The 19,211-nt window shown below is 45.1% G+C and overlaps 1 protein-coding gene across 2 annotated transcripts in view; it reads right to left on the bottom strand.

Moving 5' to 3' along the window:
* Positions 1-16,837, bottom strand: part of CERS6 (ceramide synthase 6) — a 221,049-nt gene extending 204,212 nt beyond the window's left edge. For both annotated transcript variants that reach the window (XM_032770951.2, XM_075070136.1), the window contains exon 1: positions 16,455-16,837. In XM_032770951.2, the coding sequence (XP_032626842.1) occupies positions 16,455-16,624 (170 nt within the window). In that variant the 5' untranslated portion in view covers positions 16,625-16,837. The remainder of the gene's footprint in view (positions 1-16,454) is intronic.
* Between the last annotated feature and the right edge of the window lie 2,374 nt (positions 16,838-19,211).

Here is a 19,211-nt window from a genome sequence, read left to right on the forward strand (position 1 = left end):
AAGAGACTTAGAAAGCCTGCAGGGGGGTTTCAGTTTTCCCTCAACCCCTATTTTTTAAACATATTATATGTCTATCCAATGTACTGTAACTGGAGTCTTTTATTGTCCCTTCAACACAGAACATGGTTCTGAATAGGGTAAAAATTATAAAATCAAATACCCAAGAGACCAGGGCACGTGGAAGAGCAGAAGCAGCGGCTCCATGGGATATGCCCCTTAGCCTTCCTTCAGGAACGCCCTCTACAAACATACCTAATGGGTAGGACCCTGCATATCAGGAGGGGCTGGGAGAAGCCACTCATGTGACACTGTCCCCTCCTAAACAGAGATGTCCTACAGGAATTCTGCACAATAGTAAATGCTGTGTGTAATGGGGCAGCTACCTCCAGAGTGACCCCTCATAACCTGGTATTGCACTGCAGCATTTCTGCTTTGGTCTCTCTCCACTCAGAGCTCCTCTATAATTTTGCAAAGGCTTTCTCATAGCCAACACTGCAATGGCTCATTGTCGTAAACACTTCCAAAATACTCCCCTCAAAGTCCAAGTCAACAGTTTGATATATTCAGCCTTCCCCACTCTTAATCAAGCCATTCCCTGGCCTTCCGACCTGGAGTCTTCCCTGCCTTGGCAGGCCATTCCCGGCCTTATCTAGCTGGAGTATTTTCTGACCTGGTGTCTCACAGCTCCCTGCAGGAGCTTTCTTGCACCCTGCAGTCCTCTCATCCCTACCCCAAAGCCTGCCTGCCTTAAATCTCTGGCCAGCTCTCTTCCTTATACAGCCCAGAGGCCTGAGAGGCTGCCATGACCTTCATTTTTCCCCATCTGGAGAAGCTGGCTGCATCACAGGTGGGGCTGAGATCCATCTCCCTTTAAAGAGCCAACTATCCTATGACACTGTAGCATTAACATACTCAGTCTCTCTCTCTCTCTCTCTTCCTCCCATCTCCACAGATGATGGGGATTGAAGCAGCGTGGGGAAGAAAACTACAGCTTTCAGCTATGCAGTTTCCAAGAGAACAGTCCTGCAAATCCTGGTAGGAAGAGCCAGCTCCCTGTGCTACTGCCTCAGGATCCATGAAGACAGAGCCTGGTTTCCACACCAAGCCCGGGGTCTCCAAAATATATATCCTCTTTCTGCACCAGTCCAGTCCAGGAACCCTTCCCCCTGGACAGGAGGATGCATAAGAAACTCATGATGAATCTTGAGAGGTTTCCATTATTTGTCTTCCTTCATTGTGGTTCCTCCTTCCCCTGCACCAAGGGAGGGGACAATCAATAACTTCAAAACAATAAATTCTGAGTGTGTCACTCTAGGGGCATATGTGTATTTTTTACTCAAAGTGTGAAGCAGTAAAGACAACTAGATAATCCAAACTGGGGGGAAAGGTTGAAGAACAATTTACAGAGGAATAAAATGAGCATGAGAAGACACAAGTGCTCTTTAATCAGAAGGACATTACAATACCCTCTGATGATAGAAAGCAAGCAGACAATAAGAGTGAACTGTTTCAATAGCTGTACTTGAGATAACCCTTTACTGCAACTGTCATAACACCACTACATTTGCAGAGACAGCTTTGCCTTATTTTCTGTAGTGCTGGCTAAAATTCCTTTTCAAACAAAACTCTGTTGTTAAGAAATCACTAGTTGCTGCATCCTGCAGTCCTTATTCAGATACAAATCCCACCTCTGAAGACTTTAATATAGGATCCATGTCAGAAAACACTTGCACACATAAGGTACCTTTATAAATAGTTCAGTGACTAAGACTACTCACATTTTTAAAACGAAAGCCCTTTTGATAGTGTAGGAATCTCTAGGATGTTACTCATATACTTGCTAAAGTGTTAATAAATCTGTCTGGACATCCAAATTTCGCAAGCAATTTCCACAGAACTGCAGCTCACTCTGTCAAATGCCTTGGCTAGATCAAGAAAGAGGATGGATAAATGTTGATGCTGTTCATAACATTTTTCCTGTAATTATTGAATGATGAAAATCATGCCAACAGTATTTCTCTGAGTACAAAAGCCATACTGTGATTCAGATAGAACCCTGTCAACGATTTTGAGTAAGAAGTCAGTTCAGGAAGATTCGTGCAAGAATCTTTCAGGCCAGAAAAAGCAATTACTACAGTAATTACCACAGTAACTCTTTGAGCCTTTATGCTTATAGATAGTGATGCTATTGACATCTTTCAGTTGTTGTGGTAGGATTTCTTGAAGCCAAACATGTAAGAAAAATTCAAGAAGCCTCTCAGTGAGATTTCCTCCATGTTTGAAAACTTCAGCTGGAATGACATCTGGCCCAGGAGATTTGTCATTTTTCATTACTTGAACAGCCTTTTATACCTCAGCTCATGTAGGTGGATCGGCCAGTGCATTAGATGTGGGCAATTTGCAGACTTTACCCAGTGACTCATCAGAAACAATAGATAAGTTATTACATAGTTGTAGGATGAAAAAAATAAAGAATTAGAGTTAGCTTAAGTTTGGTTAAGAAAATAACATATTTGCTTTATAGTTCGTGGGTAGTAGAGAGAAGGCCCTAATCAGCAAATAAAAGAAGGCCATGAGAATAGTAAGTAGTGTGGGAAGGATGTCTAGTTCTAAAAGTAACGAATACAATAAAAAGCTCTGGTAACAAGACAAGGAAAAAATGTCTTAAAAGAAACAATCCCAAATCTTCCCACTGTTCTGCTGGTAAGCAAGAAACATGGAAAGAGACAGAGAGGAAAGGCCTTGGAAAGAAAGGACGTTATAAATATTATCTGGATTAAGCCTGGAAATAAGGGTGAATTGTCTCAAATTGTTTTTTAGCTGAAGTCAGTAAATGGCAATGACATGAATTGTTTGCTCAAGGGTATAAAAAGTAAACTCTTAAAGGCATCATTGCTAATACCTATCTGACCACATTGGAGCCAATATGAGTCTAAGCACCCCTGGGAACAGCCCATTTATAAGTTTCTGGATCAAATGCTTATAAATGTTTTGTTACTGTATTGGAGGTAGTAAACTGCTTTATTTAAGCTTGTTAGGCATGTTTAGAGCAATTACATAAATATAATTTGGCTTTTGGACTTAATAAAATAATTTATGCTTAAATTAGTGTTTGGTGGTTTCCTGTATCAATAATTTCAAATATTATTAATAACTCCAACAATAATTCACTAAAATGTTCAGGCCATCAATGGTGGATGATAGTGTGATCTGTGATGAGAGATTCACCATCAGCATTTTTATCAGTATCAAAGCAGCTCAGGTAGGGCTATAAACAGCTTTGACCGCATCACAGAAGCCTTTGGAATCCTGTTGATCAGCAACAGCCTGGAGTTCATCTGCTTTATGATCAAACCACATCTTTTGCCTTTGGTGGAATTTGCACTGGAGTATGCTGCCAGCTGCCCTATATCTTTGAGAAGAATCAAGTTGAGAAGCTGGAAGCATAGCACCAATGCAATTCAATCAGCACAAGTAGGCAAATGGCTCTGTAGGCCAGCACTGTAAAACACTGTTCTTCCTGAATTGGTCTACTACAGAGTCAGGAGAAGACCCATTAGTACAAACTAAGATTGTCAGTGTTGTCCTCCAAACTGAGGTGACTAGCATCATCATAATCACTTGCAAGAGTACAGAAGTGATTCCTTTAAATTACTATTTCCAATATTTGATAAATTCATATGTGACTTCTTACATTCCAAGAATACTGAATATTGAATTTTCACACACACACCCCAATACTTCAACGTTTGCAATAATACAAATACTGATATTGTTGCAAGGTTGACTACACACACAAAAAAGTGTAGGGGTAACATCCTTTGGAGAGCAAAACAGCCATAAAAGCTGCCTTAACAAGGTAGATGGGGAGTCCTGTGGTGTAGGCGTAATGCCAGCTCTATGCCACCTGCTCCCAGTCCCCTGAACACATAGCACATGCTGGAAATGGAAGGGGACACAGCCAGACCTTCAACTTTATTAATCCACAGCTCCTGGAATGAACCTATAGGCCAGGGGTGAGCAAACTATGGCCCGCGGGCCAGATCTGGCCCCTCATAGCTTTAGATCCAGCCTGCAGGATTGCCCCCTGTGGTGCCCCAGGCCCCGCATCGCTCTCAGAAGCGGCCAGCACCACGTCCCTACAGCCCCTGGGCCGGGGGGGCAGAGGGCTCCATGCATTGCCCTTGCCTCCAGGCACTGCCCTCCGCAGCTCCCATTGGCCGAGAACGGGGAACCGCAGCCAATGGGAGCTCTGTGGGAGGTACCTGGAGGCACGTCAAGGGCAGCGCTTGTGGAGTCCTCCGTCCCCCCGTCCCCAGGGACCGCAGCACTTCCTGGAGCGGCGTGGGGCCGGGGACAGGGCAGGCATGCAGGGAGCCTGCCCTGGCCCCAGTGCGCACCGCTGCCACCCCAGAGCCACTTTAGGTAAGCAGCCCTGGGCTGGAGCCTGAACCCCTCCTGCCCCCGGCTCTCCAACTCTCTGCCCTAAGCCCCCTGCCTGCATCTCGCACCCCTCCTCCACCCCAACCCCCTTCCCTGAGCCCCTTCATACACTCCGAACCCCACCTCTGCCCCAATCCCTTGCCCTGAGCCCCTTCCTGCACACCGCACACTGCACCCCCTCCCACACCCTGCACTCCCTCCCGCATCCCAACCCCCTGCCCCAGCCCTGCATGCAATTTCCCCACCCAGATGTGGCCCTCGGCCAAAAAAGTTTGCCCATCCCCGCTGTAGGCCATAGTACTGCTGCTGTTACTTTGAGTAAGGCTACTGTAAATGATGCCAGTTCCACAACTGGGGAAATGGAAGGGGGCTGGCCTGCATGAAATTCCCAGACAAACTGAAACCACAGGGATTGTAGTAAACCAAGGTCAGGGTTTCGTCTACACTATGCAGCATTTAGCGACATGGCTGTGCTGCTACAGCTATGCCACTAAAAGGCGCACATATAGCTGCTGGTTGTTGGCAGGAGAGAGCTCTCCTGCCCACAAAAAACTTCTACCCCCAGTGAGCAGCGGTAGCTTTGTCGACAGGAGAGCGCTCTTTTCCTCAACAAAACCTTTGTCTTCTGGGGGCAGGGACGTGTTTTTAACACCTTTAAATGACAAAAATTTTGTCCTTCACTGGCCAGTGTAGACAAAGCCTAGAGAGAAAAATCCATGTAAAATAAAAGTGATCTGAATAAGGAATCTACTCTAACACACCACACAGATGGTTGCTGTCTAGAGGAGCTCCTGCAGTTACAGTGCCACAGGCAAAATCTTACACTCCTTGGGGGCACATCTTGTTGTTCAGCTTGTCCTTTTCTCCTTCACCCTTTCAACGCAACAAGTCAGAGTTTCACAGCAGCTATGTCAGAGCCTTTTGTATCCAGGTTGTGTCCTTCCCCTATCCTCTCAGCACTCTTCAGATCACTTTAACGTGCCTGGTACATTATCATACCAGATACACAAAAAGGTGGGCATCCAGATGTCTCCCAGTCGGGATATTGCAGTCTGTCACTCATGCCTTATCCATTGTACACTTTCCATACTTATTCCCTACCATAATCTCTGCCTTTGAGTAGGGTTTTTTTCCCCCTGTACCCCTTTTACAGCTATTTCCAAACAAGCATTCCTTCTCTCTCAATCTCTCTCTCACTCACCCTTCCCCCTCCCCTCCACACACCCCTAAGGCTTTCTGCTCTTTATCCTAGCCTAACAACTAAGGCTTTACCATGTTAATTGTCCTGGCTGAAGGTGTCAACCTGAATACAACTTCCTGTCTGGCTTGCATGTTGCATCCAAGTTTAAAGCCCCTTTTCACAAGTTGGTTTAGAATACTGCTGTGCATTCAGCCAGGCAGAAGCTGATTCTGCTATCACTTTCCCCAACCTTCTTACACTACAGCTACAGGACAGCCTCCTGGGATACAAGGAATGACAGTTCTAGGTGAAGTGTGCACAGTTTCACAGCTATTTACAAATTAAAGTGAGTCATCAACAGAATGAATGGGAGGGGGAGATACTGAGTCCAATGTTGAGAGTTTCACTCCCATTTCAATCAGGCCTCCATTGTTTCTGCCTGCAGAACAGATCCTACAGTATGTTGGAGCCACACAGGGAAGAGCAAACCATATGCAACAGCCTGAAGCAACCACTTCTTCACTAGCAGCCTGCTTGCTACTGGAAGGGATGCACAAGTACCTTGCTACTGTGGATAGACAAGGAGGAATGCCGCATATCCAAGCACAAGGTCAACTTCTTGGCAAAACTAGAACAAAAGTTGAGCATAGAACTATTTTAGTAAGGAGTGTGATTTTTCACCAAAATAGTTATACCAGTCCAACGCCAAGTGTGGATACAGTGATAACAGCATAGAGATGCTTTATATCAGTACAGATTAGATTATTCTCATTCCTGAGAATAAAGCTACATCAGCAAAAAGCACCTTTATACTGGTACAATTGCAGCCCCATGAAGAGATGTTGAACTGCTTTAACTATACTAGTATGAATAAAATGTTACATCTTTTATGCCGAGACAAGACTTTAGAGTCACCAAAAAATGAATATTAAAAGGTATCATTTGTCACATTAGAAATGGGGGTTAGCCTAGCAAACTGAAAGAAATTAAACTGATTTGACATTGTCTGGAAGATCTCTCAACATTTTGTTCCTTCCTATCTGAAAGCAAATTTAGAGGATGCTCTGCTTCTATACAGATCTTCAGCATCATTAGTTGCTGTGTAGATAGCAATTATCTGAAGAGTTATAATTTAATGACGTAATATAATTGACATTTCTATGGCTGTGCAAAGGAAAAACATCCTAGGTGTGGAAATGTGCTAATGTTATCGAATATGAGTCACATTTACACATTTTCTTTCTGAAGCAGAAAAAATCACAACTGAGTTGAGAATTTGGTCAGCCCTGTTGCTGGGAACATGTGGAAAGAATCTTCTCTTGATCCAAGCCTATTGTGTTAAGTTTTAAAATTACTAGAAAGCATTATATCTTTTTTCTCTTGTAACCATTTCTGACTTTAATGCCTTATACTTGTATTCACTTAAAACCTCTCTCTCTGTAGTTAAATAAACTTGTTTTATACTTTAATCAAAACTATTCCAGTTGTTGTGTATTTAAACTGAATTGTTTGGTAATGCCAATTAAAGTGAACTGTTGTACAGTGACCCCTTAAAAGGGCAACAGACCTTTAATATCTGAACTGTCCAGGAGAGGGTGGGGCAGTGCACAACATACATTTCTGGGGAAAATCCAGGACTATGAGTGTGTTGGAGTCACTCTGCAAGTGGTAACCAAGTCTGCTGGAAGCCAGAGCATGGCTAGCGTGTTGACAAGCTGTGGGCTAGGGCTGTAGCTATACGCCGACACTCAGGGTGTGACCTGCATACAGTTAGGCTGTTTGTGAGAGGTCCAGATTGCAAGCTACAATAGCAAAGCATTGTGAGGCACCCAAAGTTGCAGGGCAGGTGGTAACACAACCCTTCACCAGTCAGGACTGCACCTTGGAATGTGACAAAGGGATACTGCTGGCTTAAATTTGGCCAAGCATTAAAATTTAATAAAAATAAGATTGCATAAAACATAAAACAAATAGAGATGCTTCCACACCTCATAGCAAACAAACACACAAACATTTCCTATCAAAACAGTTGTTTTTAAACAACAAGACATCAGACTGTAGTGGCTGATGCTCAGATACTGCAGCATGATAACCAAAGTGATTATAAACAACAGGGCAACTAACAATTTATCTCACTGTCCAAAAGATATGGAAAAGATAAACAGTATAATCAATGAAAAATGAATTAGATTTTTCTTTACATCTATTCACTATTAATACTTGTGGATGGGGGGAGGTTGTTGTTTTGTTGGTTTTTTTGTTAGTTCAGTTTGTGAAGAGTTGCCAGTTTTGGTTGGACATGTTCCTGGAGGTTTCATCACATGACATACTCTTTAATTAAAGATTAATCTTTAATTCCCGGAGACTCCAGGACAATCCTGGAGGGATGTTAACCCTTTAAAATTGTAAACAAGTTTCTTTACAACATAGGAGTTTTACATTGATAGTGTCCCTTTGAAAGAATGCTATATAAAAGAAAACTAATGTCAGATTAAATTTCAGTAGGACTAGGTATGTGTGCCTGAAATCCTATTCAAGTGGTTAAGAGATCAAATAGGTTTTATAAAAGTGAAAAGTTATTTACAATTGGAAAGTTATGTTTAAACCCATATTCATGTCTACTTAGGGGCAATTCAGCTATCCCCACACAAAGCCCAAGTGATCAGGCATTTTGCATGGAACTAAGGGGGAAAGAGGGAATGAAATTTGCACACACTGCTATCTATGAGCTGCCCATAGGACAAGAACAGAGTCCCTTTATAGTTGCTATTTCACCAGAGACTGGAATAATGGCTGCTGCCTTATCTCACCGCCTTCCTCTACAGAGATTTTGGGTCACTGGATCCACACTGATAGAACTATGGACCATCCCCCCACACCCAAGATTTCCTTCTTCAGTTGCCTACCTAGTGTCAGCACAGAGCTGCACTGGATGGTGCATGGTGACAAGGAAGAGCACCTGTGTATGCAGAGACTACAGAGACAGATACACATTGCAAGGCTTAAATGAGTTTCACTCTGAATTACATGCACATTTAGTAAAAATCAGATATATATTGTAATATAAACCCCAAATATGTTCCACTAGGAATGATCGTGTATTACATTAAACACAAAGTCAACCTTATGATTGCATTGTTAGAAAAAAGTCAGGTGCACAAAAGTCATGAAATTCTGTAAGTTAAACAGGTTACACTCTGGTCAGTCTCATCTTAAACTAGGCTGGCCCTTGGGCTTAAGTCAGAGCATCTTGAAGGCTGCCTCGCTTACACCCAAACTGTCCATGAACACAAGAAGGCAATGTAACAGCTCCCTTTTCTTTCAGGGAATTCTCTCTATGCCAGGGGTCGGCAAACTACGGACCGTGGGCCACATCTGGCCCGTAGGACCATCCTGCCCAGCCCCTGAGCTCCTAGGGCCTCATAAGGCAAAGTGTGGTTCCTGGTTCTTAAAGGAGCCACACCTCATAAGCAGCCAGCCATTCCCAAATACTACATTTTCCCCCTCCAAACACTTTTTTTGGTACAACCATACAATAACAAGCTATATAATTTAAACCTTCAGAATTCCAGTAATTCCTTTGGATGTTACACTGTAAAGTCCTTCAGCCAGTGTGGGAGCCCACACAACCAATAATGCCTATGTATCACCCTTTGGGCGCCAGCAGCCGGTGGAGGTCGGGTTGGAAACAAAATCAGAGCCTCCACCAGAACAGGCAAAACCTCCACTGGGGCAGGCAGTACAACTTCTGCTGCTGATGGTGCAGTGGGGATTTCCAGACCCACTTCACCTGTGATGGTTTCCCATACTTGGACTTAAGTACTGATACGCCAGTGGGACCCATCATGCAATTTGCATGTTACCATTCTGGAGGCCGTGTAACCTGCATTGGAATTGAAAGCTGTGACCTAACCTTGCATGGTCTGCATACATGTACCAATTGCCCCATTGCCAGAGTCGTTACCCTAGCCCTCCGTTTGTCATTGATGTAACCTTTTGAGGGTGCCTGATACTCCTATACACGGTTGTGAACCTCCCACAGACATATATTCCTGAGATCCTTAAGAAAGGGGCATGATAAGTCTAATGATAAAGACAACTCTCGTTCCAGTACCAGCGAAGCCTAGCTCCCTAGGGAACAGCCCAGTAATGCTGTAATACTGAATGAAAAGCTTATGGAAAGGGCAAACCATGAGACAGATGAGCCCGAAGCCTGTTCCTCAGTATGAGATTAAATCTCTCAACACCTGAGTTAGCCTGAGGGTGGTATCTGGGAGTACAGACATGCCAGAGCCCTTAATCTGCCAGGAACTGGGTGAAACAGGCAGAAACAAACTGTGGTGCATTATCAGTAATTATTGTGCGGAGATAACCCCACCTAGAGAATCACTCCTCCAGCCAATCACAGACGGCGTGTGCTGCTGCTGCTGCTGCTGCTAGGCTGCTAACTGCTACCTCTGGCCATTTGGGAAAAGATTGTAGGCTACTGTCAGGCCCCGTCTAGACTACGCGCTAAAATCGATTTTAGATACGCAATTTCAGCTACGAGAATAGCGTAGCTGAAATCGAATATCTAAAATCGATTTACTCACCCGTCTTCACCGCGCGGGATCGATGTGCGCGGCTCGCCATGTCGAACCCGGAACTCCGTTTGTTTTGGTGGAGTTCCGGAATCGATCTAAGCGCGCTCTGGGTTCGATATATCCCCGTCTAGACCAGACGCTATATATAGAACCCCGAGCAATCGATTTTAACGCGCCGAAATGGCGCGTAGTGTAGACGTGGTCACAGAAACCACAGATACTGTTTGGCAGGGGTTATTTCTCCACATATGTCTAGTTGTATGGACTGCCACGGTCCAGGGAAGCAGCAGGGTCAAGATCAAAAGTACACTGGTTAGCTTATACGAGTCACCACTAAGTAAATATGGTTTGCAATTTCAGACCAACTCTTTAATGTGACTATCCTGGCCACAATATGCTGTGCAACACCTCAGTTTCATACAGACCACTCCAGCATGGCCTCTGGTACCCTGGGAGCCCCAGAGTAGACCATGATCACCTATGGTAACAATTCATATCTCACAATAAAGTTAAGACACCAGATAATCTGCAACAATTTTTGCTCAACCCTGACAAACTTATCTAAGAACTTCTTATAACACTACATCCTGGGGCAGTGCATCCAACAGTAATTTGGGACTGAAAAGAGAGGGGTCAGTCAAGTGTTATTATTCTCCTCCTGGCTCATAATTCCCATTGCGGTGGATTTGTCAGGTAAAGCCCGGGACAGGCAATCAGCCAACTGATTGAGTTTATTCGGATGGTACTGTACTGAGAAGCTGTACTGACGTAGGCAATCAGCCCATCTATGAATATGAAGGGATCTGTGCTCTGACCTTGACTGTGTTAACAGTGTGGTTAACGACTGGTGGTCAGTGCGTAGCATGAAAGTTCAGCCATGCAAATAACGATACCACCTTTCACATGCCCATGGAAGCTGGGGCCTCCCACTCCCCTGCTGAGTATTTCTGCCCAGCTAAGGAAAGTGCTCAGAAGGTGAATGCGACTGCGTATTCCACCCCTTCGTGGATCTGACAGGGTACAGCACCAAGTGCTACAGCAGAAGCATCACACATGACAAAAGTAGGGCCTCATAAGGCAAACTGTGCCAGTGTTGGAACTGAAGTAATCATTGTTTGAGCTGGCCTACTGCCTGTGAACACTCTGAAGTCCAGTTCAAGACTGCATTACTGTGTAACAGGGCCCATAAGGGTGCCATGCATCTGAGCATAAACTTGCACAAAACAAAGGTAACAGTTAGCCAAGCCAAGAAATGCTAGGCGTTCTGACTTGTCCATGGGGTCTGGCAGTCAAACAATAGCATCCACATTGGACCACAATGGGGTGATTCCACTCACCAACAGATCATGGCTCACAAAATCCAGTGAATTTCTATGCAAAACTACACTTCTCCCCAGTCAGGTTTAATACTGTATGAAGGGAAGCATCATGGTCAGAACAGGTGATCCATGAACCAGGATGTCACAACCCCCCAAGAAGGCCAGCCTCTTTGGAAACAGCTGGGGCCTAGACATAGACCAAAAGGAATCCTTTTAAACTGAAAGGGGGCCGTATGGATGAGAAAAGCTGTGAGGTTCCATAACTAAGGAGAAAATGGTATCTGGAGATATCACTGGCATAGATCCAATTTAGTGAACATAGCTGAACCCTGACATTGCACTGCCAATTCCTCCATGGTTGGTAGAGGATAGCAGTCAAGTATGACTGCCTTGTTCACTTGCTGCAAATCCACACATAAGCATAGTCACACTTCTTTTTGTTGAAGAAAAAAAAAAAAAAAGGTTAGACATCCATGGAGAAGTGTCCTCCTGAAGCAAGCAAGAAATCCCTGTGGCTACAGCATCTTTTAACACCAGGTGAGGTCTGCAAAATGGTTGTATAATTGGGCTGGCCAGTGGATCCACCCATAGATGATCCACAGCCAATACCAGAGGAGACCTCCAGTCTTCTTTCCAGTCATTCCCCCAAAATGGATTTCTATGTTCTGTGAATCTAACACTTTAGAGCCCAGTACCTGGAAAAAATCCGGCCTGAGAAGGCTGGCCCCAGAATGGACCATATAAAATGGAAACACTCCTGCTTCTTGTTGATATTACATCACAGGGAGATTCACCATCCCTAGCAAAGCGATTTTTGCATTGGCATATTCGGATAGCATGGACTACACTGGCCGCAAGGTAAAATATCTATGGTGTGTGGTGTCGTTTATTAGTGAGATTTGTGTTCCAGTGTCCACCAGCAGCAATATCTTCACACTTGCTAAATGGCAGGGGCAGATTTCAAGATACTCCCAGTCCCGTGTCACCAAGTTGATCCCCTCAGGCATGGAATCTTCCTCCATCTCCTGGTCATCCATATAGGTGATGGCTGGGGCAGAGCAACACCTCTGGCAAAATGGTTAAGTTTTCCACATCTGCAGCACGTTTGTCCCTGGGCTGGACACTCCCGGATCTCTGACAGTGACAGGAGTTGCTGCAGTGAGGATCCATGCTGGCACTCTGCTCCTGAGTCCACCAATGATCAGGATGCTGCCCTATAACTCCCACATAGTTACCTAAACCTCTATCAATGCACTGTACCAGGGTGGCTGCAGCAATGGATGGTGTGAATGATGCCCCAGAAGAAGAAGAACCTGGAGGGTTTGGGATCTGGACTGCAAATTCAAATTGACAGCCAATCTCCACCACCCTGTGCAGAGTCAGGGAATTTGGTCTCATCAGGAGGCACTTCCACAACATAGGGACAAAATCCAGTCCTTTAACTGATCCTGAATCATCTCATCAGTTAGGGATGCAGATTTGCATATAACTGCCAGTTCCAGACCACTGTCCTGGGGAGCTGTGCTCTCTGATGAAACTTAATGCACTTGAACATAGCTCTGAGTGCGGGGTGACAGTGTACTGCTTCCTAATACGATGTGCTGGTCTCCCAAGTTGAAAAGATCTGAAAGTCTCTCAGGTACCTAGTGCGTGGAGTAGGAATGTGCGCTGGCAAGCTTCAAGTGCTGTTTCCAGACCAGCCGCCATTAAGCACACATTGAATGCTGCGATCCATTTGGTACACGGCAAAGGTGAATCCCCTGGTAGCATCAGGTACAGGGCTGGTGCAGTCACAGAAACAGGGAACTGCACAGTAGCTGGAGGCATACTTGGGTCGAACATCCTCATTACCACTGTGATATTCCAAAATCTTGAAGACCACTCAAATTTAAATGCAAACAAGAACAAACTTTTATTCTAGGAGTCTTATGGGCACCCCCTCTCTAGGTTTCTCCATGACCCTCTGGGGGTACTCTTCTTCGCCCTCAGGACTCTACTTCCTGGTTTCTTAAAGAAGCCACGCCTCAGAAGTAGCCATTCTCAAATACTATCTTTCACAAAAATAAATTATTACATAATAATTAATAAAATAATAATTATTATTAGGTCTTGATCCTGTTCCCACCGAAGTCAATGACAGACCTCCCACTTAGTTCAATGACAGTAGGACCAAGATGAATGTTGGCTTGTTTTAATGAGTATCTCCATTTTAATATTACAATCGCTCCATACTACATTGATTAATGCCACACTAAGGGCCTAAACCTGCACTCATGAATATCACTGGGAGCTTTGCAATTGGCTTCAAAAAGAGAGCAGCACTGAAACACAAACATATTTTCCAATGCTAGTTAACGACAGCACTATAGGAAGCTGTTATGTTCCATCTGGCTAACGGCACACATTTCAGGAGGTGGATTAGTGGCCCTACCTACAATGAAGGATTATGAAAATTAGTTGCTTTTCTGATCTGAGTAACTATGTATTTATAAAATATAAGATTTTATTAAATTATTTTTGAACTACTTGAGAAAGGAAAAGAACTATGAAAAGCTAATTAAAGGTTGCATTATAACCAAGAAAAAAACAAGCCAATTCAAGGCTCAGGCTTAAATTCTCTGATTAGTTAACTTTTCTTCCAACCTGAACTAGCCCTGCTGTGCTTACATATTGCAGCTCATATGGCACCATACCCAACATCATGCTCTTACCTCAAGTCCCTTCAGTACAACACGGTAACTGTAAGGATGGAGAGGCAAGACCGGAGGCCAGTTCTTGGATGTTACTGAGAGAGTACAGAGCACTCTGTTTTACTTAATTTATTATATTCTTGTTCAACATCTAAATCAAAACTGGGAAGTCTCTGATTTCCAGATACACCTTCACTTGTGACCCAAGTCCATAAAGCAGCACAAAAGAATTATTTTAAAGACAACAATCCAACAAAGGCTGTGGCCATTTTTCAACATGAACATTTCTTCCCAGCTGGGTAATGAAAACAGCTGAATATTTCACAAACCACAATACCAGGCATCAAATGCTAACACCTTTGCTCAGACTGTGAAAATGAAATGCGTGTGAGAGGTGATATGAGTTTTGTAGGTCTCAGCTTTCCAGGGTGACCAAATGTTTTATTAACCTTTGAGGATACAGATATTCCCTGTGTGGAATGTAATAATTGTTACTCTTCGTGTGTCCTTTTGAACATCTTGTAATCATTACAGAGGAAGATTCTGCCAAGAATATGTAGGTGTTTGCAAATGGAACCATTCTTTTGTTCTTCACAGATAAAGTGAATATCATCTTTCTTGACGTGGCATACTAATCTACCCAGAAATGCGCACACGTGAGCAACCTGCTTTACTCAATGATCTCTTTATCCACTCAAGGACAGCTATGTTAAACAGAAGTAACTGAATGTCCGTAGCAAGTAAATATTTACTTTGGAAGAACATGACCCTTTGATATACATGTTTTCATATTAGCTTTTAAAAAAAAAATCTGTTTAGACTGATGCAATCCAGGACACAGCCTTAAATGAAAAGACTGAGTTTCAATTTTATTCTTAATAGCATCTATAGTGTATTACTTTCGTCATCTGAATCCTAATTTCAGATTACACTTTGAATATTATTGCTTAGATTTATGATTTCCTACACTGCTACATCAATAGGAGTGTATGAAATTAGAATAGAAATTAGTAAAATAAAATGTGGCAATTATAGCCCCTTATTTTTAAGCCACTTTACAAACATGTACTAATTGATCTTGACTACTGTTCAGCTGTAATATATACATTTAAAACCATAACAAGCAGCTATCATAAGGTGCATTGTACAATGGAATACAGAACAAAGCTTCAGCGTGGTCAAGGTCTCCAGCAACAGATTACAAGAACCAATCCTGCCATCCAGTGTAATCTATATAAAATGATATAGATAGCATAGATAAAGCTAGTGTAAATTGCTCTTTTTTTAATCAAATTGTTCCACTAAGAAAACCCTGTGAGGTTTACACGGAATTTTAGTTCAAAATAGACAAACTCCTCATTAGGTCAGTTTGCTTCCTGGCATGTGGGGGGAAAACACTATGTAACCTGTTTTTTCCCATTAATACTAAGAACCTTTAAAGATTTAATATCAAAGGCTTAAGATGCCAGAATGGGAGAGGTTCAGAGTATGTCATGAATTAACAGACAGACAATTACAAAGAGCTCACTGAGAAAATAAAAAACTTGCCATTTGGGCTCAGAAGTTAAAAGCTAAAACTGAGTATTTACTAAACTTGCCAAAGATATTCTTCTTCCCTTCCTAATTTATTCTTTTTCTACAAGCAAATTCCAGGACTTGACACACATTTCACAACATGCACCTAAGAGTTGAGGGTCTCCCATTAGACTGCGACCGGTCCCCACGGCAGTTTAGACACAGGTTAGGGCCAGGACTAGGCAGCAAAGGGGGGTAAAGGGTGGTTTACACTGTCAACACACTTCAGCCTCAAACGATGCCCACCGCCAGCCCTGCACAACCGAGTGGAGAGCTGCTGAACATGCCCGATGAAATTTCGCCTCCTAGTGCCAACGCGGGGGCATGTCGCTGGGCTGCCCACCAGCTAGACAGTCTGCATTGATGGCATGACCTGGAGGGCCAGGGAGACGAGTGGGCAGGGAGAGGAAATCAACTCCAAAGCGCCTCCACCTTTGGTGTCTGCCCCTGGCCGGGCGAGCCAGGAGAGAGCAGCAGGAGCTCAAGCATCTCCCCGCGGCAAGCTGGACGGGACCCCGTCTCTTCCCTCCCCATGGCCAGCAGCAGCCCCTCCTGCCCCACACGCGCTGCAGCCAGCAGCAGCCCCCTGCCCGGGGCGAGAGCCGGCAGCTGCCCGGCGCTGAGCGCAGGCTGCGGTGCGGTGGCCCCACTTGCCCAGCGTTACCTTTCGAAGACCAGCCGGATCATGAAGATGCAGAAGGCCAGGGGGAAGGCGAGGTACAGATCCTCAGCCTGAGGGAAGGAGGCTTCCTCCGTGTTCTTCAGATCGGCCCAGGTGACATTGTGCGGCAGCCAGAACCGCTCGTTCCAGAACCAGGCTAGGATCCCTGCCATCTTTGCTTTGTCTCGCTCCAAGCCCCCCTCGCGCTGGTGCTGCCGGGGGGAGAGCGGGGGTGCTGCTCAGGAAGAGGATGCGCGTCTGTGTGCTAGTCCCGCTGCGGAGCAGCCGCTGTGAGCCCTCCCTCGCCTTACTCACAGCAGCTGCGCTCTGCGCCCAGACTTCCAGCTCCCCAGCCTGGGCTGCGCTGCGCGGCGCTGGCCAGGGCCGCCTCGCCTGTCACAAGGCAGTTCGGGCCTCGCGCCCTGATTGGCTCCCGCGCGCGTCAGCCAGCGGCGGGATGCAGCCAAGGTGCTGGTGAGGCCGGCGGCTGCTGCTCCCACGGGGTAGGGAGCGAGAGAGAGCAGCTCCCTCCCTGCTCGGGTTCCTGCGTGGCGGGGCTCGGCAGCATCTCCCCGCCTCGGTTCGTACCCAGTGCGCACAGGCTGGCCCGTGTCCAGCAACCGCAGCTGCTCCTCGCGCTCACTCATTTCCAGGCTGCAAATTGCAGAGGCAACGTGGCTCTTTCCTGGCCCGGGCACGGCTGGAGCCGGCCGAAACTTTCCTCTTGGCACCCAAACCGGGGGCGCTCAGGTGGTAGGTTTTGGGGCTGGCTGGATACACGAGTTCAGTCCACTGAAAGGCCACGAACCTCTCAGCAAATCCCCAGCCAGGTTCGGAGTGAGCCCGGGCTGCCTTTCAGCCCCACATTATGCTGACTTAGTGGCGTCCATCAGGGGGCGCTTAGCTAGTACTTACCCAATACCAACAGTGTCAAAGCTAGCAGGGCCAACATTGATCAGAGGTACCCAACTTGAGCCCCTTGGTCTAAACACTTAGGCACCTGAGCCTTGCATGTAAGTAAATCCCAGTTTGGGCTCTGCTGAAATCCACAAAACTCCCACCAAACCTTGTAGGCTCTAAACTCCCTTGGTGCCTAAGTTTTCACAGTAAAAGTTCACTCAGCAACTAAGTTTTTGCCTCTGGGCATACACACTGCTGCCTCCTTCTAGGTGTCTGTCAGTCTATCTCCTGCTTAAGCCACAGAGTGATTCACAAACTGGGGCAGAACAGGAGTTCAGGGGCATCCCTGATCCAAGGAGCACGCTCAGAGGCCACCTGCAGGACGGGGTCCCATTCAAAGTCTGTCCCATTCAAAATCTCTCTCTCTGGCCCACTGGCTGTTACACTGTGGAGAAATACTTCAATAGTCATTGGGTCAGGCAGAGAGAGCGAGAATGGCACCCAGCTGGAACACGGAAGACCACAGGTCCAATCCCCCTAGTCCAATCATTTTTTTATTATTCATCCACAGTGAAACAGCTCCAACAGGAGAGACTGAGGAAACCCCATGTTAGAAGAGGTCATAGTTCGGTGGCTAGAGCACTCACCTAGGAGATAGGAGACCTTGTTCTGGGAGCGGGGAGACTGAACCTGTTTCTTCCACTTCCCAGGTGAGTGCTATAGTGGGCTAAAAGTTACAATGTAGGCAGCAGTGGCAGCACTTCCTCAGGCCATTTTGGGTGTAATAAGGCAGGTGCCTAACTCTTTCCCACAGGAAACATCTTAGGTGCCTAAGCTGACTGGCTCCAGGAGACAGGTTTTTGTTTGTGGATCATAGAGACATAGATTCTAAGGCCCTAAGGGATCATCTAGTTTGAATTCCCATATAACATAAGCCATAAAACTTCCGCAAAATAATTCTGACAGAATATCTTTTAGAAAAACAACCAACCTTGATTTAAAAGTTGTCAGTGATGGAGAATTTGCCACCATAACTGGAACAATTTGCCAAGGGTTAATTACCGTACTCTCACCCTTAAGAATTTATGCCTTTTTTTCCAGTCTGAATTTGTCCAGCTTCATCTTCCAGCCATTGGATCTTGTTATACCTTTCTCTGTTAGATTGATGAGCCAGTTATTAAATGTTTATTCCTCATATAGACACTTATAGACTGCAATCAAATCACCCCTTAACCTTCCCTTTGTTAAACTAAATAGATTGAGCTCCTTGACTTTTTCACAAGAAGGCATGTTTTCTAGTCCTTTCATCATTCTTGTGACTCTTCTCTGAACCTCTCCAATTTATCAACATCCTTCTTGAATTCTGGACACAGGAGTCGAGCAGCAGCTTCACCAGTGCCAAATAAAATAACCTCTGTACTCCTACTCAAGATGCCTCTGTTTGTGCATCCCAGGACCACATTAACTCTTTTGGCCACAGCGCCGCACTAGCAGCTCGTGTTCAGCTGATTAGCCACCATGCTCCCCAAGTCTTTTTCAAAGTCACTGCTTGCCAGCGTAGAGTCCCCCATCTTGTAAATACGGTCACTGTTCTTTGTTCTCAGATGTATACATTTACTCATTTTAAAATACATAATGTTTGCTTGCACTCAGTTTATCAAGCAATCCAGATCACTCTGAATCAGTGACCGGTCCTCTTCATTATTTATCACTCCCCCACTTTTTGTGTCATCTGCAAACTTTATCACCAAGCAGAGATCGGCACTGCCGATCTCTGTGAGAGGGGAGGGGCTAGGACACACCCCTGTCCTCGGCATTTCCCGTTGACTATCTTAGTGGCTCCCCACCTAGTGTGCTGGC

The sequence above is a fragment of the Chelonoidis abingdonii genome, chromosome 10 (genome assembly GCF_003597395.2).
Source record: "Chelonoidis abingdonii isolate Lonesome George chromosome 10, CheloAbing_2.0, whole genome shotgun sequence".
Classification (NCBI taxonomy): domain Eukaryota; kingdom Metazoa; phylum Chordata; order Testudines; family Testudinidae; genus Chelonoidis; species Chelonoidis abingdonii.